We start from the raw sequence: 25,069 nt of genomic DNA, 5'->3' as shown, positions 1-25,069 counted from the left end.
TTTTTGTTTTTGCCTTATTTATCTCATTAAATATTTTGTAAACCATAAAAGTTTGAATTGATTTCAAAGTATACATAATTTTTTTCTTAGACCTGAAGAAGTTGCTACTTGAATTAAACCTGAAGCAGTTGCTAATATAAAGCAGTTGATAACCTGAAGATGTTGAAACAATTGTGAACATGAAGCAGTTGATAACCAAAATCAGTTTTTAACCTGACGAAGCTGCTAATTTTCAAATTTGGACAAAAACCATCCTTTTTGATTCTGTTAATTAGGAGGACGAGGCAAATTGAGCAACAAACCTCAATGGGGATTCAGGGCCTATAATAATAAAATTTAAAAATTATAGTAAATTCTTAAAAAACAATTTCTTTTTTAAAAAATTTTTTTTACAATTCTTTTATATTTTGTATTAAATTTAATAATAAATTTTAATAATTATAGTTAATTCTCAAAAAACATTAAAAAATTTTTTTACAATACTTTTATATATATTTAATTTAAGTAACGAGTATCCTATTGTCGGCATCTCGCCAATAGCCTTTCCCACTTGTTTTTGTTTGGGTATTTAACATTCTGTTAACTTGCTCTCTCGCTCTCAGTGTGCTTAGTTGCGCTCTCACTTAACAACGTCTCAAGCATTGCAAGCGCAAGCGCATTGTTTTTGTTCGTGCGTTAAGCCTATTTCTCCGTTGGCTAGCTCTCTCACTCTATCTTTGTGTTGCTATTTATTTACATTCTGCATATTTGCGTCGGTTTGTAACCAAGCATTGCTTTTGTCGTTTTCTGTGATCTTGTTTTGCTTTGACATTTCGATTTGCATTCCCTTGAAACTTTTGCACCGACTAGAAAACACCCTATATTACAATGCCATCAGATTTGGTCTGTTATTTTAACAAGTGTCATTTTACGGATTCCAGGCAAGAGTTTACTGCTTGCTATTTCTGTGACCGGACTTATCATTTAAAGTGTTGGTTTAACAACTAAAGTCAAAGATTTTCTTGAGAAAAACATTGGTTTGAGATGGCGTTGTGAAAACTGCTGGGACATTGACGTGCAAGTTTGCAAATATATGGAGCGAACCAGAGAGAGTTTTAAGGACTTATCGAAGCTTTTTCATAAAGTAAATGTCGTTTTTTCGGATATGGAGAACTTGTTCAGTAATTCGTCATTATTGAATGAGCAAGAGTAGCTCAGCTTCGCGCCATGCGCAGAATTCCTTTTCGATCCATCAGCCATCAGACCTGGATCTGCAGCAATCTAATACAAATTCCATTTCTCAATCAATCAATTTATTAACTCAACATGCTAGGACTCACCATAACCCACATGTTAGTGAAATATCTGCCTCACAATCAATAGTGTAAATCTTAATGTATCGCCAGCCGGTACGGCAGCCAATCCACTAACTACAGTACCGCCTCTAATACAAATTCCATTTCTCAATCAATCAATTTATTAACTCAACATGCTAGGACTCACCATAACCCACATGTTAGTGAAATATCTGCCTCACAATCAATAGTGTAAATCTTAATGTATCGCCAGCCGGTACGGCAGCCAATCCACTAACTACAGTACCGCCTCGCCTGTCAATGCCCCTCCAAGACATTCCCCCTCCGAATCCTAAGAGACATGTTTTTATCTCTAGGCTTTCTAAAGATCAGTCTTCGTATGATGTTAAGGCTTATGTCCAAAACAAATTACAAGGTGCTGATATTTCGGTGGATAAATTTAATTTTAATTACCCCAGGGAAATCTCATCATTTAAAATATCGTGCTCAAAAAGTGTTTTCGCTAATATTTGTCAAACACACTTTTGGCCTGAACATATCTTTGTGGCTGAGTAGAAAGGAAATGCACATCGAAAGAGAGATCGGAACCCGATATCAGGTGATGGCTCCACTTTACCTGTTATATCTTCAAACGTAGTCTCAAAAAACTAATTTCCTCTATCTCTGTAGCTTACCAAAATGTACGAGGCCTTAATAGTAAGCTATCTAGACTATTTCTACACAGTCATTCCTTTGACTTTGACATCATCTGTTTTACTGAGACCTGGCTCAAACCTGCCACATCAGATTTTTCTATTCTTTCTTCTAAATATACTACATATAGATGCGATCGTATTACTCGAATTGGAGGTGGAGTAGTGTTGGCTGTTAACTCCAATCTTCCGTCGGAACCGATTCCAGCCACTTTTGATTCAGACATTGAGTTCATTTGTGTAAAAGTATCTTTCAATACATTTTTTATTTATTCAACATGTTCTTACACTCCATCCCCTGCTGATGAGACAGTATATGATACTCATCTAAACGCTATTAAATATATATCATGTTTAGTTTCTGACACAAACTTGCTCTTTGTTTTGGGTGATTTTAGTCTGCCTCAAATGACTCGAATTTACTGATAATTCCGATAGCTTTATTGATGGCCTCTCAGAGCTATCGTTGGTTCAGATCAATCCAGTTCGAAATTCTATTAACAGGACACTCGACCTGCTATTTATATTGGACTCCACCAATACCATTGTATCTAGGATTGACCCATTGGTTATGCCAGAAGACCCATATCATCCAACTCTTAATACATGAATCCATTTACCTTTGCGTTCAGATGTATTATCATCTGATACCGCTGTTCGCAGTCGGTGTTTTAGAAAAACAGATTTCAATAAGCGTAACAATCTGATTTCGTGTATGGATTGGTCTGAACTATACGCATGTTCTGATTTGTATAATGCCATTAAGCTTTTTTATATTACTCTAAATTCTTTACTTGATATTTGCGTTCTGCTTGTATTTTCTATCTGTTCTGCTAGACCTCCTTGGTTCTCTAGAGAATTATCACATTTAAGCAATGTAAAATCCAAGCTTTTTAAAAAATATAAAAAGTCGGGAAATCCTTACGATTTCTCTCGATACGTAATTACCAACTCCAATTTTCTGGTACTTAGCTCTCAGTGCTACAACAATTACTTTCAACGTTGTAAGGTTGAATTCTCTAGAGATCCTAAACAGTTCTATAAATTTGTAAACTCTTTTTTTTTTAAATTTACATTGCCCTTATTATTGAATCTTCTCCAAGGGAGACTTACAATAAGTTTATCAAATCTTATATTTAAACAGTCATGTTGACTTTAAATGAGCTACGGCGCCCGAAGGGTTTATTGCTGGGCTGGAAGGTCGTTTCGTTTAAGGCGGGTCGACTGCAGACCTGAGTTAATCGCCGAGCAAGAGGATTTGGGTGCAAGGATAGCTTAATATTGTAGTTCGCCTTTCGCGTTATCTCATTTTGACGTATGTAACGTTCAAATCTCTATGAATGTTCTCGTTTCGAACATACCATGGTGCCCCAGTGATAGTCCTCAAGATTTTGATTGTGCTCGCTGTATGATATCAATATTGCTACTGCACGCGTTTCCCCAAAGCTGCGAGCCGTAGGTCCACACTGGTTTTATGGTGGAATTGTAGAGTAGAACCTTGTAGTCTAAGCTGAGAGGAGATCGGGATTCAAAAGCCAATAGAGGTTGTTGGCTTTCAGTTTAATCTGCGTTTTTTTGCTTCAAGGTGCCGACGCCAGGTGAGCCGCCTATCAAGATGAACGCCAAGGTACGTTACTTCTGGCTTGTGGAGTTGTGTATTAGACAGTGCTAACGGAGGACATGTTTGCATGTTGAGAGTAAACGTGATATGCTTACACTTTTGTTCATTTATTTTAATACGCCAGTCGGCTAGCCATTTCTCTACTACCGCCAAATGTTCAGCTAGACGTGCTGATGCTTCAATGGGGCATCTGGAACGACTAAGAATTGCGGTGTCGTCGGCAAACGTAGATGTTGTTAGCCGCCTGTTTATGGGATGTCCGCTGTGTAAATTACGTATAGTGTTGGTCCCAATACACTTCCCTGGGGAACTCCAGCTTCTATAATATGATCATCGGATGTAGTGGTGTTGCATCTCACTGCGAAGACTCTATTGTAGAGGTACGACTCGAGAAGCCTATGAGTGTACACTGGGAGCGTCGATTTGATTTTATGCATGAGACCTTCAAGCCACACTCGATCGAAGGCCTGGGAGACGTCGAGGAATATTGCGCTGCAGTATTCCCGATGTTCGTATACTGTACGTATTTCTGATGTTATTCGGTTAACTTGCTCGATAGTTCCATGCTTTTCTCGGAAGCCAAATTGATGTGTTGGGATTGTGTTGTGTGTTCTGAGATGAGGAATTATGCGCGTCAAGAGGCATTTTTCAAAAAGCTTAGACAAGCACGGTAGTAGGCTAATTGGTCTGTACGATGATGGTATTGTATGGTCTTTTCCTGGTTTAGGAATCATTATAATGACCGATTTCTTCCATTTTTTTGGGAAGTAGCCGATGGTTGTAATCGCGTTGAAAAGTTGACAGATGAGGGAAATAGCACAGTTTGAAAGTTCAATGATCATTTTTTGAGTGAATAGATCGCAGTTTCAACTGTTCTTTAATGACTTTTGCAATTTCATGTGGACGAAATTCAGGTGGTTCAGGTTCGCCAGGAGTATGAGATGCACAGGACAATAGTAAAAAAGAATTTGTTGCGGAATTTGGTTGGAATACATTACGTAGGTGAGCTGCGAATGTGTTAGCTCTGTCTTTGTCGCTACGGGCCCAGCAGCCTGAGGAGTTTCTTATAGGCGTTAGCGTTACGATCGGCGCACTTAGAGTAGCCTCCACAAGGGATGCTTGGTGCTGGTGGGTGATAATTGCTCTAAGTAGCGGCGTTGGGCATCTGCTTCTTCATGCTTTAGAGCTTTGCTGAGTCTGCGTGAAAAATCTTTAAGCGTTGTTTTGTAGATGGCGACCGGTGAGACTGCCATTCACGTCGCGATCGTCGCTTTTCCAGAACGCTTTTCCGTCGTTGTTCTATTTGAAGTTATTAGTTTGGCGTTGATTGGTCTGCACATGCGCGTGTTGTAGAGTAGAGATTTTAGCTGCTGCAACAAGTACAGATTCTAATAAGTCAGCAGAGCAGTCGATGTCCGCTTCGATGTTGAACTGCAATATCGAGGTGAGAGCTAACGTATTTCGTGTACTTGAGCCAGTTGGTTCAGTTGTGTTGTAAGGCTATTAGAATATTCTACATATTCTGGGGATTGTAGTAGATTTAATAACACGGGGGAGTGGTCGGACGAAAGATTCGAAAGTGCTACGGCACTTATCAGATTTGCAAACTCTAATCGCAAAACTGTATCACTTCCATCATCTCTCACCTTTAATAACGTTCAAGCTAATTCTGACCAATCCATAGCCGATTTGTTTGCCGACTTTTTCCAAACTACATACTCTACGAGTTGTCCCCATGCTGGTCACTCTCACCCTTAAATGCTGAACAGTATAAACTGCATGTACAGTCCCGCAATCACAGAGAGCTCGCTTCTTTGTGAGCTTAAATTAATTAAGCCAGTACATACACCAGGTCCCGATGGTGTACCTGGTTCCGTATTAAAGTACTGTGCGGATTCCTTGTGTAGACCGCTACATAAGTTATTTACTTTGTCAATTGACTCTTCATCTTTTCCAAATCTATGGAAAGACTCTTATCCCTCTTCAGAAAAAGGGTATTAAGTGCGACGTACAGAATTATAGGGGTTTTGCTAAGCTTTCTGCAATTTCGAAGTTGCTTGAGAAAATAATAACTTCTCATCTTCAACATTTATGTGGTTCTATTATCTCCCCTACTCAGCATGTACTTATGAGATGTAGATCGACAACATTTAACCTTCTTGAGTTTACTTCTCTTGTGATTAAAGGGTTCAAGGAAAAGATGCAAGCTGACGTTATTTATACGGATTTTAGTAAAGCTTTCGATTCTGTAAATCACTCCCTACTAATTCATAAGCTTGATCTTCTCGGCTTTCCGAATAATCTTCTTCTTTGGATATTCAATTATTTAAGTAGTAGAACTCAAAGAGCTATTTTCAAAACTTCATTTTCAAAATCTCTTAAAGCTACGTCTGGAGTACCGCAAGGTAGTCATCTTGGCCCACTTCTATTTAAGCTATTTATAAACGATCTTCCAACTGTTCTATCTCACTCACGTGCACTCATGTATGCGGATGACGTCAAGCTTTGTTTAACCTATAGTGAACCTTTCTCTGATAGGTTTTTGCAAGCGGGGTGAAACGCATGTTTCTTTGGTGTCAAACTCATTTTCTAATTTTAAATAGTAAATGTAAAATGTAAAGTAATGACTTCCTACAGATCCTTTCGGCATATTTGTCAGTATACACTTAATGGCATTATCTTGGAATGCTTAAATGATTCCGAAAATGATTCTAAACGCTCAGTAAATGATTTGGGTATAATTCTAGATCATAAACTGAAGTTCGATAAACATATTGCTGTTGCAGCAGTCATTAAAGCAATGGGAGTTCTTGGGCTTATCAAGCGATGGTCCAAGGAATTTGATGATCCTTATATTACTAGGCTTTTATATAAAGGGTGTTTTTTTGAGGGGTATAAAACTTTAAATTGGAATAACACAACGATGGATAAAGATATTGGCATGATTTTTTTTATTTGGTAGATCAATTCATGGCATTACATCTTGAATATAGTTTTAGGCATATGGCCGTCACGGCTGGCCCGGACATAGTTTAACATAGTTTAGTGGTCCAATTTTCGATCACTTTGGCCAACAATTGTTGCCGTATATCGCCAATAACTTGCCGAATATTGTCCTCTAAGTGGTCAAGGGTTTGCAGCTTATCCGCATAAGCCAGTGACTTGACATAACCCCACAGAAAGTAATCTAGCGGGGTTAGATCACACGATCGTGGTGGCCAACTCACTGCACCAAAACGGGGAAATTAGGCGGTCTCCAAACGTCCCTTTCAGCAATTGAATTGTAGCTCGAGCTGTGTGGCAGGGAGCGCCGTCTTGTTGAAACCACAGGTCCTTGACATCATGGCTGATCAATGACAGAACCAAAAAGTCAGTGATCATGGCTCTGAAGCTATCGCCATTGACTGTCACGCTCCTGCCATCATCATTTTTAAAGAAATAAGGACCGATGATTCCACCGGCCCATAAAGCACACCAAACAGTTAGTTTCTCCGGATGCAATAGTGTTTCGATATAGGCACGAGGATTATCTTCACTCCAAATGCGGCAATTTTGCTTGTTCACGTAGCCATTCAGCCAGAAATGAGCCTCATCGCTGAACAAAATTTGCTTGCGAAACGTGTTCCGCACAGTAGCACCATTTTCAAAGTAAATTTGCACAATTTGCAAGCGTTGCTCAGGCGTGAGTCTACTCATGATGATTTGCCGTACCAAACTGAGAAAAAATCACTTAACAGCTGGTCGATCGGTCGCCATCTTGAACAGTGATGCCAACTTAAATTTCTATACCTCTAAAAAAAACACCCTTTACATCTTTTGTTCGCCCAATTCTTGAGTATGGGTCATGCACTTGGTCCCCTCAATACAAATCACATCGTGCCTGGATAGAATCGGTTCAAAAACAATTCTTAATATTTGCTCTTCTTGGCTTCAGCTGGATCTCAGAAATTCAGATGCCTTCATACTCTAGAAGACTTCGCTTAATCAATCTTCCCTCTCTTACGAATCGTAGAATTATGCTTGGAGTAATGTTCGTCCATAAATTACTACAGGGTCAAATAGACTCAGTTAGTTTGATGGAAGAAATTACTTTCAACATACTAATTAGATTATCTCGTAACTTTAATCTTCTGTATCTTCCGCTTTGCACCACTAACTGGGCTTTGCATGAACCTCTTCGTATTCTGTGTGCTGATTATAACAATCTATACCGTACGATTAGTTTCGAGTTTTCTTCGCTTACTATTAAAGCCTTTATATTAGTATTTCTTACTAATCTTACTAACTAACTAATCTCTAATTTTTATCTTGGTCTGATTGGGTTTTTTCTGGGTTTTCCCCAATCCTTGCAACAAATGTTGCACCAATCGTTTTCTTTTTCATTTTAGATACTCCCAGAATATTTATATTTACATTTACATTACACAGTAATATTTTAATTTATTTGTTAATTTAAATGTATAGTTAAGTGTCGGCTGCTTATAGTTTGACAATAAATAAATATATAATTTGGTTCAAACCGGCGCACTTTATCATATAGGTGTCATAGGAAAAATCGGGGTCAAATTCACCTTTAGTTTGGAAAACTTTTGTTTTTTGAGATATCTCAACCAAACTCACAGAATATGTATATAAGTTGGTTCTGTACATTCTGCTCAAATTTGGTTCAAATCGGTTTACTTTATTATATAGCTGAGATAGGAACAATCATATTTTATGAACAAAACAGTACCGAAATGCGAATGAAATGTATAGAAAAAACCTTTACTCTGTCTGTACTAGCGTTACCATATGGTAACAAGAAAAACAAAGCGTAAACTTACCGAGAAAAAGTGTTTTTTATTCCGAATTATTTCCATAATTAAAAAGATCATTCTTTTACCTTTCTGTGTGCTGATGTGTGGATTGCATATAGTTAAGTATTAAAATTAGTTAGTCTAATGTTAATATGTTGCCTAAAAATTAAGTTTCAGTAAATGTATATTGCGTGTTACCATATGGTAACGCTGGCGCTATTCGGCTTAAGTACGGGATCTTTAAATGTTAAAATAAAAGAATAATTAACATACTTACCAGAGTTGGGTCCATAAGCATTATCATTTCTTTTTAATTAGCATTAAAAAAAGTAGTGCTAATGAAATTTCATTTCACTAGCATTGAAATAAGTAGTGCTAATGAAATTTCATTTCACTAGCATTGAAAAAAGTAGTGCTTGTGAAATCGTCATTTCAAACATATCAAATATATGGAAATTTAAAATTTATAGATTAACATAATTTAATGAACAATTGAATTAACAGAAGAAATGTATATAAACATAGAATTAATAAGCATACCATTCATATAACATGTCTAACATATACCATGTTTATACAATGCCTTAAGTTGCTTTAATTGAAAGCGAGTTACCTTAAACTGCCTTCTTTGCGCTTTAACGTTAACAGTGATTTAGCGAAGCTCGTTTTTTAAACCCGTCGCTAATTTTTTACGCCGCTTTAAATATACGTATAAACACTTATCGCTTTAAAATTGTACTACAAAACCATTTGTTTCTCATATAAAAACTAGTAAGTGCTATTGAAATTGCAAGGATATACTAAATATTTAATTAATAACGTATGCGGAATGAAATACGAACATAGATTAACATGTCTTAATGTCTTTGAGCACAGCAGAGCGTGGAAAATTGATTTGCGCATATCGCGCAAATAACCCTTCTCAGCCGAAAATTTAAATTTTCATTAGTTTTCTGCTATGGACTTTAAGAAAACTTTTATTTATAATGCAATTTCGGATGTCCAGAATGGAAAAAAATGAAGAGAGCCCCTGGGTCCGGAAAAATGTTCCTTACAGCATGCTGAAGTTAAAGCCAAATTAATGGCTGAAATTGTGGGTCGCTCAGCTAAATCATATCGTGCGCTTGCCAAAAAAATACAATGTGAGCGACAAAACTATAAAAAGGTATGTAAAAGACATGGGAGTGATGAAATGCTAAAAAAAATCCGTTCCTAAAGTCACAGAGGAACAGAGAGAGACTTTAAAATTTCGGCTGCGTGCCCCCAAACGTGCCTCAATTAAGGCCAATTGAAAAATGTTTGGCAAATTTGAAAAGAAATATTTACAGCAAAGAATATAATACCCAATTCACACTGAGCAACATCTACCATCTACCATCAATTCTCGTGATGGTCCCATAGTTTACCCGTGCCAAAATTTCACATTCGTTCCGCCATCTCCGCTTTGATGTTCGTGTTTCATTCGTTTCCAATCGGCTTTAAGCCGATAGTTATCGATAGTAACACTAAAAAATGTGACATTCGCTACGAAAATGTAAACAATGTCAACTGAAATGAACGGCAAGATCAAGAAGAATAAGAAATTCGAAATGTCCGCGTCATGTAAGTAAAGAAATGATAGAAATAAATTTGTATAATAATCCGTTTATTTTTATAAAAGCCACCAACAAATCAACTGCGAAGCGGTCTGGTGGTCTGGTGAGTTGGACAAGATGGTTGTGGACCTCTGGGGTGAGTGCATTGCCGACTTGAGAGGCACGAGGAAAAATTCCCATGTGTTCATGGAAATGGCGGAAAAGCTCAAGTCAGCCGGCTTTAGTGGCACATGGTCAGATGTCCGCACCACAATTGATAACCTCACCAGGAAGTACAAGTAATATAGAAAATTTTGAGCTAGCATAATTTTTAATTATTATTTCTTGTATTTGCAGGACAGAGAAAATAAAAATTGGACCCAGTTGTGGCGAGCCGTCTTCATGGGCATTTTTAGACAAGGTGCACTGCATTCTGGGAGGCTTGCGAGTGCATGATGTCGACTCCCCGAGATTAACAAACACGAGTAAGTATTTGTAATCGAGTTCTTTATAAATTTATGAATGTACGTATCCCGCCACGAACGGGAACGCTGGGAACGCAAATTTGCTGACAGTGGGTTATTTCGATCAATGCTGATCGATGGGGGAGAAGCCCGGCTTAGCTGCTCTTTGTTTACAAGTGCAGCCTGCGAATGTTTACATTATCGGTATGCGAAATTTAGGGTGGCTTGGCTACTCTTTGTTTATAGTTCCAGCCTGTGAAAGTTTAAATTATTGGAATGGGGAATTTGGTGTCTAGACTTATGTATAACGTGGACATTATGTATAACGTAGACATAGAATATGTCACTTCCCTCTCCTTAAGAGGCGAGCCTGCGAGTCAAGGTGACACTGAAGGGTAAAGTTTTGGCAATGTTATTTGTATCATCTCGATAATTGTGTCTCTTTGTTCTTCTTCTTCTGGTTGAACCGATGGCGTTGTTTGGTTCTTGGGTTCGTGAATTTGTTTCTTAAATTTTTTATGGATTAACATTATGGGATTACAAGATACATATTTTAAGATATAAGAATATAATTATGAATATGATGGTTATGATTATGATGATTGCATATGTAAAGACATTATTTTGTGATACAATTTTACAATGTCATCATGCTTGATAGGTTTAACTTTAATTATTTCTAAGGGGGGATACAATGGTGTAAGATCAACTTCTGGTTGTAGATAGTTGTCGCTTAAAATTATGTCATTTATTTGCATTTTGCATTGATTTATACTTATAATTTTGTTGCCCTGAATATTAAGATCAACATTATTTTTCTGGCAATTTTGTTTTACAGTTGTATTAGTTACAGTTGTAATACAATGGTATTTGGTTCAATGTATTTTATCATGTCTTTGTTATTTATGCGTTCAAAGTTACAAATTGGTGTTGTGTGTAGTAAAATTTTTGTTATGCATTCGTCAATTACTGGTTTATTATCTCGATTATAAATTTTATAAATTTTTTCAAAATAGGAAGTAGTACTAATGTAATCAAGTTGATAGCCATTATGATCAGGATATGGGATAATTTTGATAGTGTTAGTGGACTGAAAGTCAACTGGAATATGGGATATAATTAGTATGATATTATTTTGGTAGTTAATCCAAGTGGATGTTTTAATTAGTAGTATGTTTCGGTTATTGACGCTGTCAAGTTTGTCACAGGTAAGTAGTTTTGGATTGAAAAGTCCTAGTCTTGACAATTGCATACCCATTTCAATGTCTTCTATGTATTCTATAAATTGTGATAATTTGTAAGTAAAAGTATCTTGTATATTTTTCTTATTTTGATGTTCTTGTATTCTTTTCATATCATTGTTGATTATGTTTACTATATCATTTATTTCATTAATTTGAAAAATATTTAAAGATAGATTTTTAATGTTTTTTTCGAATTCTACTCTGTCATTATCGTCAAGTGTACCAAAAAGGAATTTGTATAATGAGCCTACTACATTGAACAGTCCGCGTTTATTACGATTTTCATGATGAAAGATTATACCATTTAATTCTTGCTGTAATTTGTTGTATTAGTGATTAATTTGTGTTGAATTTTTAAATAAAGGAATAGATCTACGGAAATATTTGTTTGCTATTATTATTTCAGTTACGTTAATTCGCAATGAGTGATGTTCGAACCTTGTTGGTAATTCTAAAGATTTGTCTGAAAATAGCAAGTATCCGTGATCCGTGTCCAAGTTATTTATCTGGATTTGTTGGGTGTGACATATGTTAAAGAGGGTGAACGATAGTATGATTATGAAGTAGAAACCTGTGGAATTTGAATTTGGTTAATTTTCTTTAGTTTTTTAAATTGTGTTTTATAGTAGCGTGTAATTCTATTTCTGTTAGTAATTTGATAATGGTCTGGGTCTGTTTGTTCAACGTTTTTATTAGCTTTAAAAGGGTTTTCTAATTTTCCTTTTTGTAATGGTCCTTTTCGATATCTTGTATCAACTTCGTATTCTTGTCGGTCACTGTTAATTTTATTTATTACTTTTTCTTTTTTTTCTTGGGTATCTAAATTTGGATGTCCGGCATATAAGAAAATGTGTGCAGGAGTTTGTCCAGTTGTGTCATGTTTTGTTTTGTGATTGTAAATGTAAAGAATTGTTTCTATTTTGCTGAGTTTATTTTCTTCGTCATTTAAAGTGTTAATTATTCTGATTTTTTCATTTATTGTTTTATGTAGTCTTTCGATGTCTGCTATTCCTGTTTTTGTTGTATTTAATTGTATTTCTACTCCTTCACTTTCAAGCCATTTTTTTAGTGCTAAGCTGGAAAATGCGCCGTCTCGGTCAGCTTTTAATAATATTGGTTTTCCTAACTGATTAAATATACGCATTAATGCATTTTTGCATTCTATCCAGTCTTTTGTTTTCATCGGCATTTTTGTGTTTCTATGTTCTGATTTTGCTAAGTTGCAAATATGACATTCGTTTATTATGTTTTGTGTTAATATTTGGCTGTTAGGGAAATAATAGGTTTCACAAAAAGGTTATTTGTTTTTTGAATTCCGGGGTGTAGGAGTTTTCATGGGTTTTCAAAATAAGTTCTTTGAATTCGGCATAGGAGTTAATGTTTTTTAATTGAATGAGACTTCGAAGAATTTTAGTATGGCTAGTGTTAATAATTTCCTTGTGTGCGTTTTGAATCATTTCAAAATCTGCATCACTGTCTATAAACATTGCACTGGTTTTTGTGCAAAAATGGTCTATTAAATATTTTTCGGCTTTATCTTTAGTCATGTTATCGTATGAAATGTGATAGTATTTTTACTCGTGATAGAGCGTCAGCTATGTGGTTTTCTTTTCCTTTTATATATTTTATGTCAAAGTCATATTCAGATAATTTAACTCTCCATCGGGTTAATTTTGAATTTGGTTCTTTCATTTTGTACAGCCAACATAATGGTTGATGGTCACTATTGATTTCGAAATGTCGTCCTAGTAGGTAATGTCTAAAGTTTTTGTTGCCCATACAATGGCTAAAAGCTCTTTTCATGGCACTGTAGTTAGTTTCGTGGTCATTGAGAGTTCTGCTAATAAAACTAATGGGATGTCCGTCTTGAGAGAGTACTGCTCCAAGAGCTACATTACTTGCGTCAGTGGTTAAAACGAATTTACTTTTGAAGTCTGGAATTTTTAGAATTGGGTCATTAGAAATTAGTTGTTTTAATTTTTCAAAAGCTCTAATGTATTCAGGATTTTTAATGTAAATTTTTGAGTCTTTTCTAAGTACTGCTGTCATTGGTTTGGCTATGTCTGTAAAATTTGGAATGAACTTTCTGTAGTAACCGGTTAATCCAAGAAAACCTTTTATTTCTTTGGTTTTTGTGGGAATTGGATATTTCTGAATTGCTTTGATTTTATCAGGATTGGGTTTTATTCCATCCTTAGTTATGACATGTCCTAAGAATGAAGTTTCTTGTTTTAGAAACTCACATTTATCAAGTTGTAATTTGAGATTTGCTTCAGAAAGCTTCTCGAAAACTAATTGGAGTGATTGCAAATGTTCTTCTAAGGATGTTGAGAATACAATTATATCATCAAGATATACCAGACAATGTTTATTTAGTAACGGTCGTAAAACATTGTTCATGCAACGTTGAAAGGTTGCGGGTGCATTTTTTAATCCAAATGGCATACGAAGATATTCATAGTGGCCATGTTTAGTAGAGAAAGCTGTTTTTTGAATGGAATCTGGATGCATTTCAAGTTGGTGGAATCCTTTTGCAAGGTCGATTGTAGTGAAATAATTGCATCTACCTAGTTTTCCTAAAATCTCGTCCATATTTGGTATTGGGTGCCTATCGCTTATGGTTACTTCATTTAATTTCCTGTAGTCAATTACGATTCTGAATTTTTGTTTACCTGAAGCATCTTGCTTTTTCGGTACGATCCATATAGGACTACAATAAGGAGAATTGCTATGCTTGTGGATAACTGTATGGTTTTGTATGTAAGGCTGAATTGTGGGTAGTATTTATAATGCGTTTTTCTTGATTACTAAAACTAAGTTGGTCGCCTTCTTTATATTGTATGTGTTAATATTGTTTCAACAAACTGATTAAATTGATTCTTTCTTCTTCATTTAAATGATCTAATCGGTAAAGGCTTGAGTTTGCAGATTCTTGGTTATCGGAAATTTCTCTAATTGGATTTTTAAAATGTTGATTAGTTTCAGGATTTGGTTGGGCTAAGAAGTGGTTCTGATTTGTGATTGGAATATCGTTGGTTAGTTTATACTTACTATTGTATAAAGTAACAGTTTGGGTTTTATAATCTATAATGGCTTGTGCTTCTGAAAGCATTTTTCTACCAATTAATAGATCATAGTCTGAGGAGAATTGGTGTAGAAGAAATTCATTATTGCCCTTGAATAGGTTATTGGAAAGGACGTTAACTTTCTTTGTGATAGTTAAAGGTCCGTTGCTGGTTTGAATGAAACAGTCGGTGTCATGAACTTGTAAATTGAAAACATTTGATGTCATCGTATTTACAGTAGATCCTGTATCTATTAAACATTTCAGATATTTGCCTTATAAGTGATTTTCAAGGCTGGCAGCTGAAAATTTTCGGCTTGCTCGATTTCTATTTCATTTGGTTGTGTGTTTGTAAAGTCTGGGCTTTGTGGGTAACTTTCTGCTTGATAATATTGTGGATAATATTCAGGATAAGCAGCGTATTGATTATAGTAGTCTTGTTGCATGTAATCATGACAGTTTAACTCTTCCTGATTTCTAGCTTCTTGGTCAATACTCATCTTACTCTGTCCACTTTCTGCAGGTCTAACTCGTTTAGTCGGTTGATTGGCTACGCCAGAGTTATTGAAAGAGTTTTGTTGTGGAGTTACTTGTCCGAAACGATTGTTGTCGAATTGGTTCTGTCGGAAGTTCGATCTGGGTGTAAAGTATGTTGGTCTGATTGGACTAGGTATTTGTTGCATTGGTTGAGGTGATGGTTGATGATATGGTTGTTGAATGTAAGGTTGATGGGGTCGATATGGGACATAGGGTTGATTTGGTTGAAGAAAAGTGGGGAATCTTTGAATATTTGGGTTTGGTTGATACAATGGCTTCAAATATTTTTCTTGTTTTACTTTATTTGTGGTTGGATTAAGACAGGGCTCGTTATAAAGATTTTTTTTCTTGCAAAATATTAATTAGAGATCTTAAATCGGGAATTTCGCAATTTATAATTCGAATGCAAATGTTTGTAGGTAATTTTTGAATAAGGTCGTCAATGCTAGTTTTGATTAGTCGCGCATACAATGTTTTTTCGTCAATGTTATTTTCTAGTTCTAGCTTACTCATTAATGTCTGCCTACGGTGTTCTGCTTCTTCCAGAAAAGTTCGCACGTTGCCTTTAAACGGGGTGCTCCTGAATTCCTCCAGTAGGATGTGGTTCTTAGTTTGCGTCTTGTAGTTCAGTATTAGTTGCTTCCGAAGATCCGTCCAAGTCATCAAGTTGTTTACGCCAAGGGATAACATCACTTCACTGCTGATGCAGCGTTCCACAAGTCCAAAAAGAATTGACCTCTGCCTTGCATCGTTGCTGGTGTAGAGGGCCAAAATGTAGTCGATCCGGTTGATGAACGTGTACAAAGCGTTCTTATCTCCAGTGAACTTCTCAACGTTTTTAAGTTGGTTGATCACTTGTGCCATGTTGGCATCGGTGTTATTGCGTTGCCTTCCATTATTGTTTTTTTTTTTTTTTTTTGTTTGTTTGTTTTATTATAATAAATTTTTTATTTTTATTTAATTATTTTTATTTAGTTGGTTTTATTTTTAATTTTTCTTGTCTTTAGTTTTGTTGTTTCACTTCAGCTTCTCTTATTTTAGGTTCAGTTTCTTTTAGTTGTTGATTATATTTTTATTGTATTCACTTAATTTGTTAACTTATAGTTTAAAATGTTTGATTGGTTTGCACAGATAGCACTTTCGAATTTTTTTAAGATAACCAGAAGTTTCTGGAATTATTTTCTCTTCGAATTCTATCGCGTCTTCTTGAATTGTTTTCAAGTTTTTCTTTTTTTTGCACAATCCGCGGCTTTGACAATAATAATAGTTTAATAAAAACTTGACGCGATATTGACCGTCGCTTGGGTTGCCTCCGCGTTGGTTGTTTTAGGGGATAACAGTAAACGGGACACAAGAATTAATAACTTAGCTATTGCATCAGGATCCACAATTTATTGTTATCCTACCGGCTGCGCAAATTAGATTTTTCTTTATTTACTGTGAGTTTGAATCTTATAAAAACCGCGCACAGTTTTAACGGTTAAGTTGAATTAATTATAAAATAAAAAGACAAGAGGGCTCCGCCCCCTGCTCGCTTCGCTCGCCTACCCCCGGCTCGCTTCGCTCGCGGTGAGGTGCGGCTACAGTCGAGCGAGCTCGACAGTAGGATACCCTGAGCCCATGTACTTTTTTATAAAAGTTGATTGTTGCCCATTTTCAATGGCCTCAGGGTATCAAAAATTACACACGCGAAACTATGAACAACTTTCGGTTTTCTTAAATCACTGTGCTTATCACTGCAGACTAAGTTATTAATGCCTCACTGAACTAATACATCATCGATTATTAGATTTCGATTTATCATTTATCAATTTCTAATTAATTTTAAATAAGTTTAATATAATAAACTTTATAATAAACTTATTTAAAATTAATTAGAAATTGATAAATTGCAAATCGCAAGTCGTAATCGTAATCGCTTGCAATCGATGTAGCGTGTGTCAAGAGTAGCCACAAACTACAACTTTGCTCAGCCTTCAATCTGGCAGCACCCATTTTCCTCTCTCACTCTCTCCTCTTACGCAACAAATGCAAGCCTGCCAAAGGCTGCTGCAGTGCGCGAAATTTGAAATAAAAGGCAATGTCTAATTTTATGAGATTCTTAAAGCGGAAAATGCTAAGTTTTTTTTCAACGATAATAAGCAGATACTTATTATATATATGTGTAAGGAATCGAAAATATTAATAATTAAAATTATTATTTTGCAGCTTTCAGTGCTCGGCAAAGATGCAAGAGTAGTGCTGCAAAATGATCGCTATTTCTCTCATGCATAGCTATCAGCTTCTGCTGATTTTTGCCATGCAAAAATACATATTTATATATTAACACAATTATATTTTAATCAAATTGTATATTTGTATATACATAAATTATACATTATCATTTTCATTACATGATATCGATAATATTTTTGCTTATCGCTTAATTCTTATTTGGTACCAAAAAAAAAATGGGTACTAATTCGTTCTGTCTTTGTGCGCGCCTTGCATACAAACGTATACATGCTGTCTCGCCTGCACGTTTGATTTGCCATGCAAATGTAATTATTGAATTAAATGTAAATTCCGAAATAACTTCTTTATTTATGGGTCAATCGCTTTGAAATTTTCAGGGTCGTTTAATACGCATACTTCTCAACTGATTGTTCAGTTAGGGAGTGCTATGTCAATAATTGCGCGTGTAAATCGTTTTTTTACAATTTGTGGGCGAAGGGGGCGTGGCATCAAAAATTGGAAACAAACTTGACCTGCGTATGGTATTCACAAACCTGCACTCCAAATTTGAAGTCTCTAGCACTTATGGTATCAGAGATCGACGCGTTCAAACAGACGGACAGACAGACGGACAGAAGGACAGACGGACAGGGCTAGATCGACTCGGCTGTGATCCTGATCAAGAATATATATACTTTATGGGGTCTGCCACCCCTCCTTCTGCCTGTTGCATACATTCTGCCAAACACATTATACCCTTTTTTGCCCATTTTCAATGGGCTCAGGGTATAACAAGGCGATATTACACGACGAGTTCATTTATTCAAGAACAACTTAAGACTAACTGATAATTGTGCTTTGCGTTATAACGAAAGCTAATTTCGGGCATTTAAATGTTTACAATATTATAAAGGCTGGGAACGAAATTACTCAGCGTTGGCTGGGAACGCAAATTTGCTGACAGTGGGTTATTTCGATCAATGCTGAACGATGGGGGAGAAGCCCGGCTTAGCTGCTCTTTGTTTACAAGTGCAGCCTGCGAATGTTTACATTATCGGTATGCGAAATTTAGGGTGGCTTGGCTACTCTTTGTTTATAGTTCCAGCCTGTGAAAGTTTACATTATTGGAATGGGGAATTTGGTTTCTAGACTTATGTATAACGTGGACATTATGTATAACGTAGACATAGAATATGTCACTATATACTATAAGCATATATATGTAAATAAATAAATAATAAAGACTATATTCTGTATTCATTCATTTATTCATGTGTTTCGCAAAGAAATTCGGCAATTGCAGAGCTTATTTCTTCGGCCGATTCGTGGAAGTCAGCGGTAGTGTTACTTTGGTGCGGTTGCTCCTTTTCTTTCTGACCCAGTGTGTCTCCCCACGCCTCATTAATGGCGCTGTTATGCACATTTAAAATGTTGTGCAACACACAGCAGGCCATGATCATAATGGCGTTATGTTTGGGACGACTCTCAAGTCCGTTGCCAACGCCTCGAAATCTGGCCTTTAAATGGCCGAACGCATTCTCGACAACACGCCTAGCTTTGGACAAGTTGTGGTTGAACGTCATTTTCTCTAATGAGGCGTCTGTCGAGAATGGGTACGGCTTCATTAGCTTCGGAGGAAACCGAAATGCAGAGTCTCCAATGAGGCAAACGGTAACATTAACTCCACATATCTCCTTTGATTTGAAATCCAGCAATGGGCACGAGTCTATCATTTGGCAAAGCGTGGATCTTTGACTGTGCTTATCACTGCAGACTACGTTATTAATGCCTCACTGAACTAATACATCACTCGGTATTATATTAAACTTATTTAAATTTAATTAGAAATTGATAAATTGGTAAATCGCAAGTCGTAATCGTAATCGCTTGCAATCGATGCAGTGTGTCAAGAGTAGCCACAAACTACAAATTCGCTCAGCCTGCAATCTCGCAGCACCCATTTTCCTCTCTCACTCTCTCCCTCTTACGCAACAGATTCGAGCCTGCCAAAGGCTGCTGCAGTGCGCGCGAAATTTGAAACAAAAGACAATGTCTAATTTTATGAGATTCTTAAAGCGGAAAATGCTAAGTTTTTTTTACAACTATAATATGCAGATACTTATTATATATATGTGTAAGGAATCGGAAATATTAATAATTAAAATTATTATTTTGCAGCTTTTAGTGCTTGGCAAAGATGCAAAAGTAGTGCTGCAAAATGATCGCTTTTTCTCTCATGCAATTTAATGCATAGCTATCAGCTTCTGCTGATTTTTGCCATGCAAAAATACATATTTATATATTAACACAATTATATTTTAATTAAATTGTATATTTGTATATACATAAATTATACATTAACATTTTCATTACATGATATCGATAATATTTTTGCTTATCGCTTGAATCTTATGTGGTACCCAAAAAAAAAAAATGGGTACTAATTCGTAATGTCCTCTAACTTATTGTTCAGTGCTGTGTCAAAAATTGCGCTTGTAAATCGCTTTGTGCAATTTGTGGGCGAAGGGGGCGTGGCATCAAAAATTGGAAACAAACTTGACGTGCGTATGGTATTCACAAACCTGCATTCCAAATTTGAAGTCTCTAGCACTTATAGTATCTGAGATCGACGCGTTCAAACAGACGGACAGACAGACGGACAGGGCTAGATCGACTCGGCTGTTGATCCTGATCAAGAGTATATATACTTTATGGGGTCTGCAACCCCTCCTTCTGCCTGTTACATACATTCTGCCAAACACATTATACCCTTTTTGCCCATTTTCAATGGGCTCAGGGTATTAAAATTAAAATATATTTAGGGGATTTTATTTACTAACTTACCGGTAATCAACCATAGCAAAAAGCACAACCGAGTTCCAGCCTATGTAGTTGTGATGGTCAACTGCCTCCGCTGATGGTGGCTCTACTTCAATGTGACATCGATCCATTTAAAGCAATTAAATAATTAAACATAAGCTTTTAATACTTATGTATTATACTTACCAATCGCACCAAGGCACTGGGGAAAACCTATGGCTTCAAAGCCCTGCACACACTCGTCGATTTTTGACTCAGTCAAAAAGTTCATATACTCGTCCGTAAACTCCACAACAATAGCCCTGCAAAATTCGTGGAGAATATTGCAGACACTGTTTGGAGAAACGCCGAACAATCTGCCAACTGCTCGGTACTCAGACATCGAACCCAGAGTGTACAGGGCTATCGCTCTCCTTTTATCTAGTGGCATAGCGTTCCGGAAGTTTGTGTCCTTCTTCTTCAAGACCTCTAGTCGGGTGACCAGCTTGTTAAATGTCGACCTTTCCATGCGGAAGCTCTCTTTGAAGAAGTGGTCATGATTTTCCGGCACGTCCTTTAACAAATATTTTCTCACGTTTTTACTTTTTACGACGCCAAGAGTATAATTGATGTTAGATGGTAGATGTTGGCAGTGTGAATTGTTTCACATCTAGCATCATTCTCATGCGTTCTCCGTAGATGTGCTCGGTGTGCAGAGGCTTTAAGCCAAAAAACATCGACTGTTTAATATTAACTAGTCGGAAAGGCTATAGTTGAGATCCCGACCATATAATACCTGTTACTTACTTCAATATTTATAAAAGTACTTTAAAGAAAATACTTGCTTTGCTCTGAAAACTTTACTCCGCCATAGCTGCCGTTCTACTTGTCCGATCTTGATGCGATTCAGTGGGATAATAGATAATACTAATATATAACGTTAATTTTAAAAATACAAAAAATGTATTATCTTAAAAACTGTGGGTGTGGTGGTTTTTCGCGATTTGCGGGGTGGAGGGGGCGTGGCTTAAATTTGAAACAAGGTTGATCTGCGCGAGGTATACAGAAATCTGTGTGTCAAATTTGGTTACGCTATCTCTTATAGTCTCTGAGATCCCTTTGTTCAAACAGACGAGCGAAAGGTTTTTCGCTATTTGCGGGGGCGGAGGGGGACGTAGCTTCAATTTGAAACAAACTTGATCTGCGTGAGTGAAAGTGAAAGTGAAAGTTTGGTATCTCTATCTCTTATAGTCTCCGAGATCCTTTTGTTCATACGGACGGACAGACGGACAGGCACACATGGCTATATCGACTCGGTTATTGATGCTGGTCAAGAATATATATCAGGGACCGCAAATAATGATTATTTTTATTTTTTTAACTAAAAAAATCACACACTTCTAGTGAACCTAGAAAAAAATGGTTTACACCAAAATCTTTATTTTTTCTTAATCTCTGCGTTTCCGTCATGATTTTTAAATTTATGATTTTTACGTTTTTCTTCAATGATAATTATTATTTTTGAGTAATTTTATAAAACTTAAACCGTAATCATTATTTTTGATCAAAAAAATAAAACTCAAAAATAATGATTATTTATGATTTTACTTTTTTCTTCACTGATAATAATTATTTTTGAGTAATTTTATAAAACTTAAACCGTAATCATTATTTTGATCAAAAAAAAAATAAAACTCAAAAATAATTATTATTTATGATTTTTATTTTTTTCGCTCAAAATAAAACTCAACAGAAACTTACGGCCTCTGGGTTAAATATTTTGCCAATATTATTTTTTATTATTATAAATGGAATATAAAGCAACCTCCTAGCATAATTTTTTTTTTTTCTAAAAAAATTAAATAATTTATTTATTATATATTTCAAATGATTTTTATTCTTTTCGCTCAAAATAAAACTCAACATTTATTTGCTTTTTTTAAAATTTTTTTTTTATTTTAAGCTTTTGTCTCAGATTTTGTGACACGTTTAATTATTATTTAATTTTACGAAAAGTAATTTCGCCAATGACTCGTCACCGAGGTTGCACCTTTGATCCGTGAGCATCATTTTGAGGGCCGAAAACGATCTTTCAACACTCACTTGTGTTGCAGGAACCGAATGTACCACTTTGGCCAGTTGGTATAAAGTTGGGTATAGAAATCGCTTTTCCTCCCAATACTCCATAATATTGGAGGTCAAGCAAATTGGCTTTGGGCTATAGCCGTCAATTTCTGCATATCCCTTCTTTATTTCATCAGTTGGCCCGCCATCTTCAGTTTCATCATCTGAAGTAACCTCAATGGTCTGCAAGAACTCATTTAACAGCGAGCAGGTGTTTGAGTTTTGCGAAAGCAATGCATTCTCTGCCACGAAGGAAGTTGATGCGATATCTTTTCTAGAGCAAGGCTGTGCTATTGGACTAGTCTGAAATGTATATATCAATATGTTATATGTTATATATTAATGACATAAATACTAACGGGTTCTTTCAACTGAAAAAGTTGTAAAAAAAAGCTTCTTAAGTTGGGCTCTGGCAAGCATTAGGTTGATTGGGTTCTGCAGCAACACTCGTCTTATCCGCGGGTCCAAATATATGCTGCAAATGATTGCATCGCACCCCAATAGGCTCTCTTCCCTTACACTGATGCACTGGCTCAAAGCTTGGCTCTCTGTGGTATTTGCTGCTGAAACGGTGAGCTTAAGCTCCATCCATAATATATAGAAGTCACCCATGAACAACTGAGTGCTTTGCAGCTTTTCTGTGGCGAAGTACGCCGGCTCCAGAGTATTAACAAGCCTTTTGAAATCACCCCACTCTGATGAAGTCAATTTCATTGAACTTTTAAGACGCCGTTCGCAAACTCCTCAAATTGTTGCAGCTTGTAACATGGTGTATGTTGAGTTCAACGTGTCGCAACATCTAGCACTGGTTGTGGCAATGACTCCTCCGTTAACAAATACCTACACCCCATAGAATATCGGGATTGTATAATAAAATTTAATGCTATTATTAAAACCATATTAAAATTTTAAAAAAAAAAAACGCCGCAAATTGAAAAGAAAAAAAATTTTAGATAAATATAATTTACTAATATTTCCATATTTAATTTGAACAAAAATATGTTTTAAATTAACATGTGACGCTAACTGTATTAATGTATTATGTATGTATTATGTATTTAAAAAAATAAATATAAGTATGGAAATATTGCAAGAAAATGTTAAGTCTTAGAGGAATATAGCCGACTTTGTACCAATATTTAACATAAGAATCCAATAAAAATACCTGTACGCCGGCGTTCTTAAAAGCTTCACAATTCGTCGTGCTTTTTCGATGAAATCAACGGATTCGAGGCGTTGTAAAAAATCCTTAACAGCTAGTTGAAGGGTATGTGCTGCACATTTTATAGAGCTAATTGAGTGAATTTTTAAATTCTTTAGCAGCTCTTCATCGTCCAAATCGTCTTCGTCATCCCCATCTGCCTCGCAACTACTTAGCAGTTCCACTGCCTTGACCATGTTTCGACCATTATCTGTCGTGATGGTATAAATTTGTTCCTTTGTAATGCTGAAATCAGCCAATATGGTCTTTATTTCGTTGCAAAGATTTTGGGATGTGTGCGCTGTTCTCAATTCGATCATGCCCAAAGTTTTTACGCATATTACACCGCGATCGATGAATTGCACATTAACACCAAGAATACCGCGATTGCATCTTGTGGCCGTGTCCATTTTAAGGCAGAGGATTCTGTTTTTAATGCGTTCCCCAATTTCCCATTTTATTTGCCTGTATTTCTCGTCGACTATACTCATAACATTTCTGGATGTTACAGTGGGCATATCCAAGCCACTAAATATTTGAGCTGTTAATGTTTTAAAGCCTTTGAGTCCAGTACAGCCAACGGAACTTTTGCGGCGGTCACCAGGTCAATACAGGCATTCTTGACTTCGTCTTGGCCCATTACAACAGAAAACTTCTTTTTCTTTTCAGGCACTTCGGTTTCTTTGGTTTCTGCCACTTCATTGAACTCGCTTTTGTGCTTCTCTTCTAAGTGCCGCTTCAGATTGCACAAATAGTTGCCACTGAATGTCACTTTGCATATTTTACACTCCGAAACATTACTTTCCACTTTGAATGTAAAATAATTGCGCAGAACACAATTACGCTTGCGACCCATCCTGATAAGCGATTAAGAATGATCACCAACAAATATGTGTCAATGCATAAACGATTGCAGCATACAATAAGCACTTTTTAAAATAGATTAAACAAACGCATGAGCGTAGTCAAGCGCAGTCGAACTACGGATCTCTTCGTAATACCCCTTCGTTGCGACTATGAGTAGCTCTCCTTATCTTTTACTTGTTATTAACACATAACAGGTATTGCAATTGCAATTGCTGTTGTCGATAGGATGCTGTTATTTGTAATGACGTATTTTCAATTACTTTAAATATATACATGTACAATAGTAAATGCTTTAATTAAATGTTGAGTTTTATTTTGAGCGAAAAGAATAAAAATCATAAATAATCATTATTCTTGAGTTTTATTTTTTTTTGATCAAAAATAATAATTACGGTCTAAGTTTTAAAAAATTACTCAAAAATAATTATTATCAGTGAAGAAAAAAGTAAAAATCATAAATAATCATTATTTTTGAGTTTTATTTTTTTTTTTTATCAAAAATAATGATTACGGATTAAGTTTTATAAAATTACTCAAAAATAATTATTATCACAAAACAAAATTGTTAAAAATTAAA

The 25,069-nt window shown here is 35.9% G+C and overlaps 1 protein-coding gene across 1 annotated transcript; it reads left to right on the top strand.

Moving 5' to 3' along the window:
* Window positions 1-10,116: 10,116 nt before the first annotated feature.
* LOC117782622 lies at window positions 10,117-23,277 on the top strand. Its single transcript, XM_034619642.1, has 3 exons — window positions 10,117-10,277; window positions 10,336-10,463; window positions 23,183-23,277. The coding sequence occupies exons 1-3, from the start codon at window positions 10,117-10,119 to the stop codon at window positions 23,275-23,277; spliced, it is 384 nt and encodes a 127-aa protein (XP_034475533.1).
* The last annotated feature ends 1,792 nt before the right edge of the window (window positions 23,278-25,069 follow it).

Source organism: Drosophila innubila, assembly GCF_004354385.1.
Source record: "Drosophila innubila isolate TH190305 chromosome 2L unlocalized genomic scaffold, UK_Dinn_1.0 5_B_2L, whole genome shotgun sequence".
Taxonomy (NCBI): Eukaryota; Metazoa; Arthropoda; class Insecta; order Diptera; family Drosophilidae; genus Drosophila; species Drosophila innubila.
The sequence above is the reverse complement of the archived record's forward strand: the minus strand, read 5'-3'. Positions and strand labels throughout refer to the sequence as shown.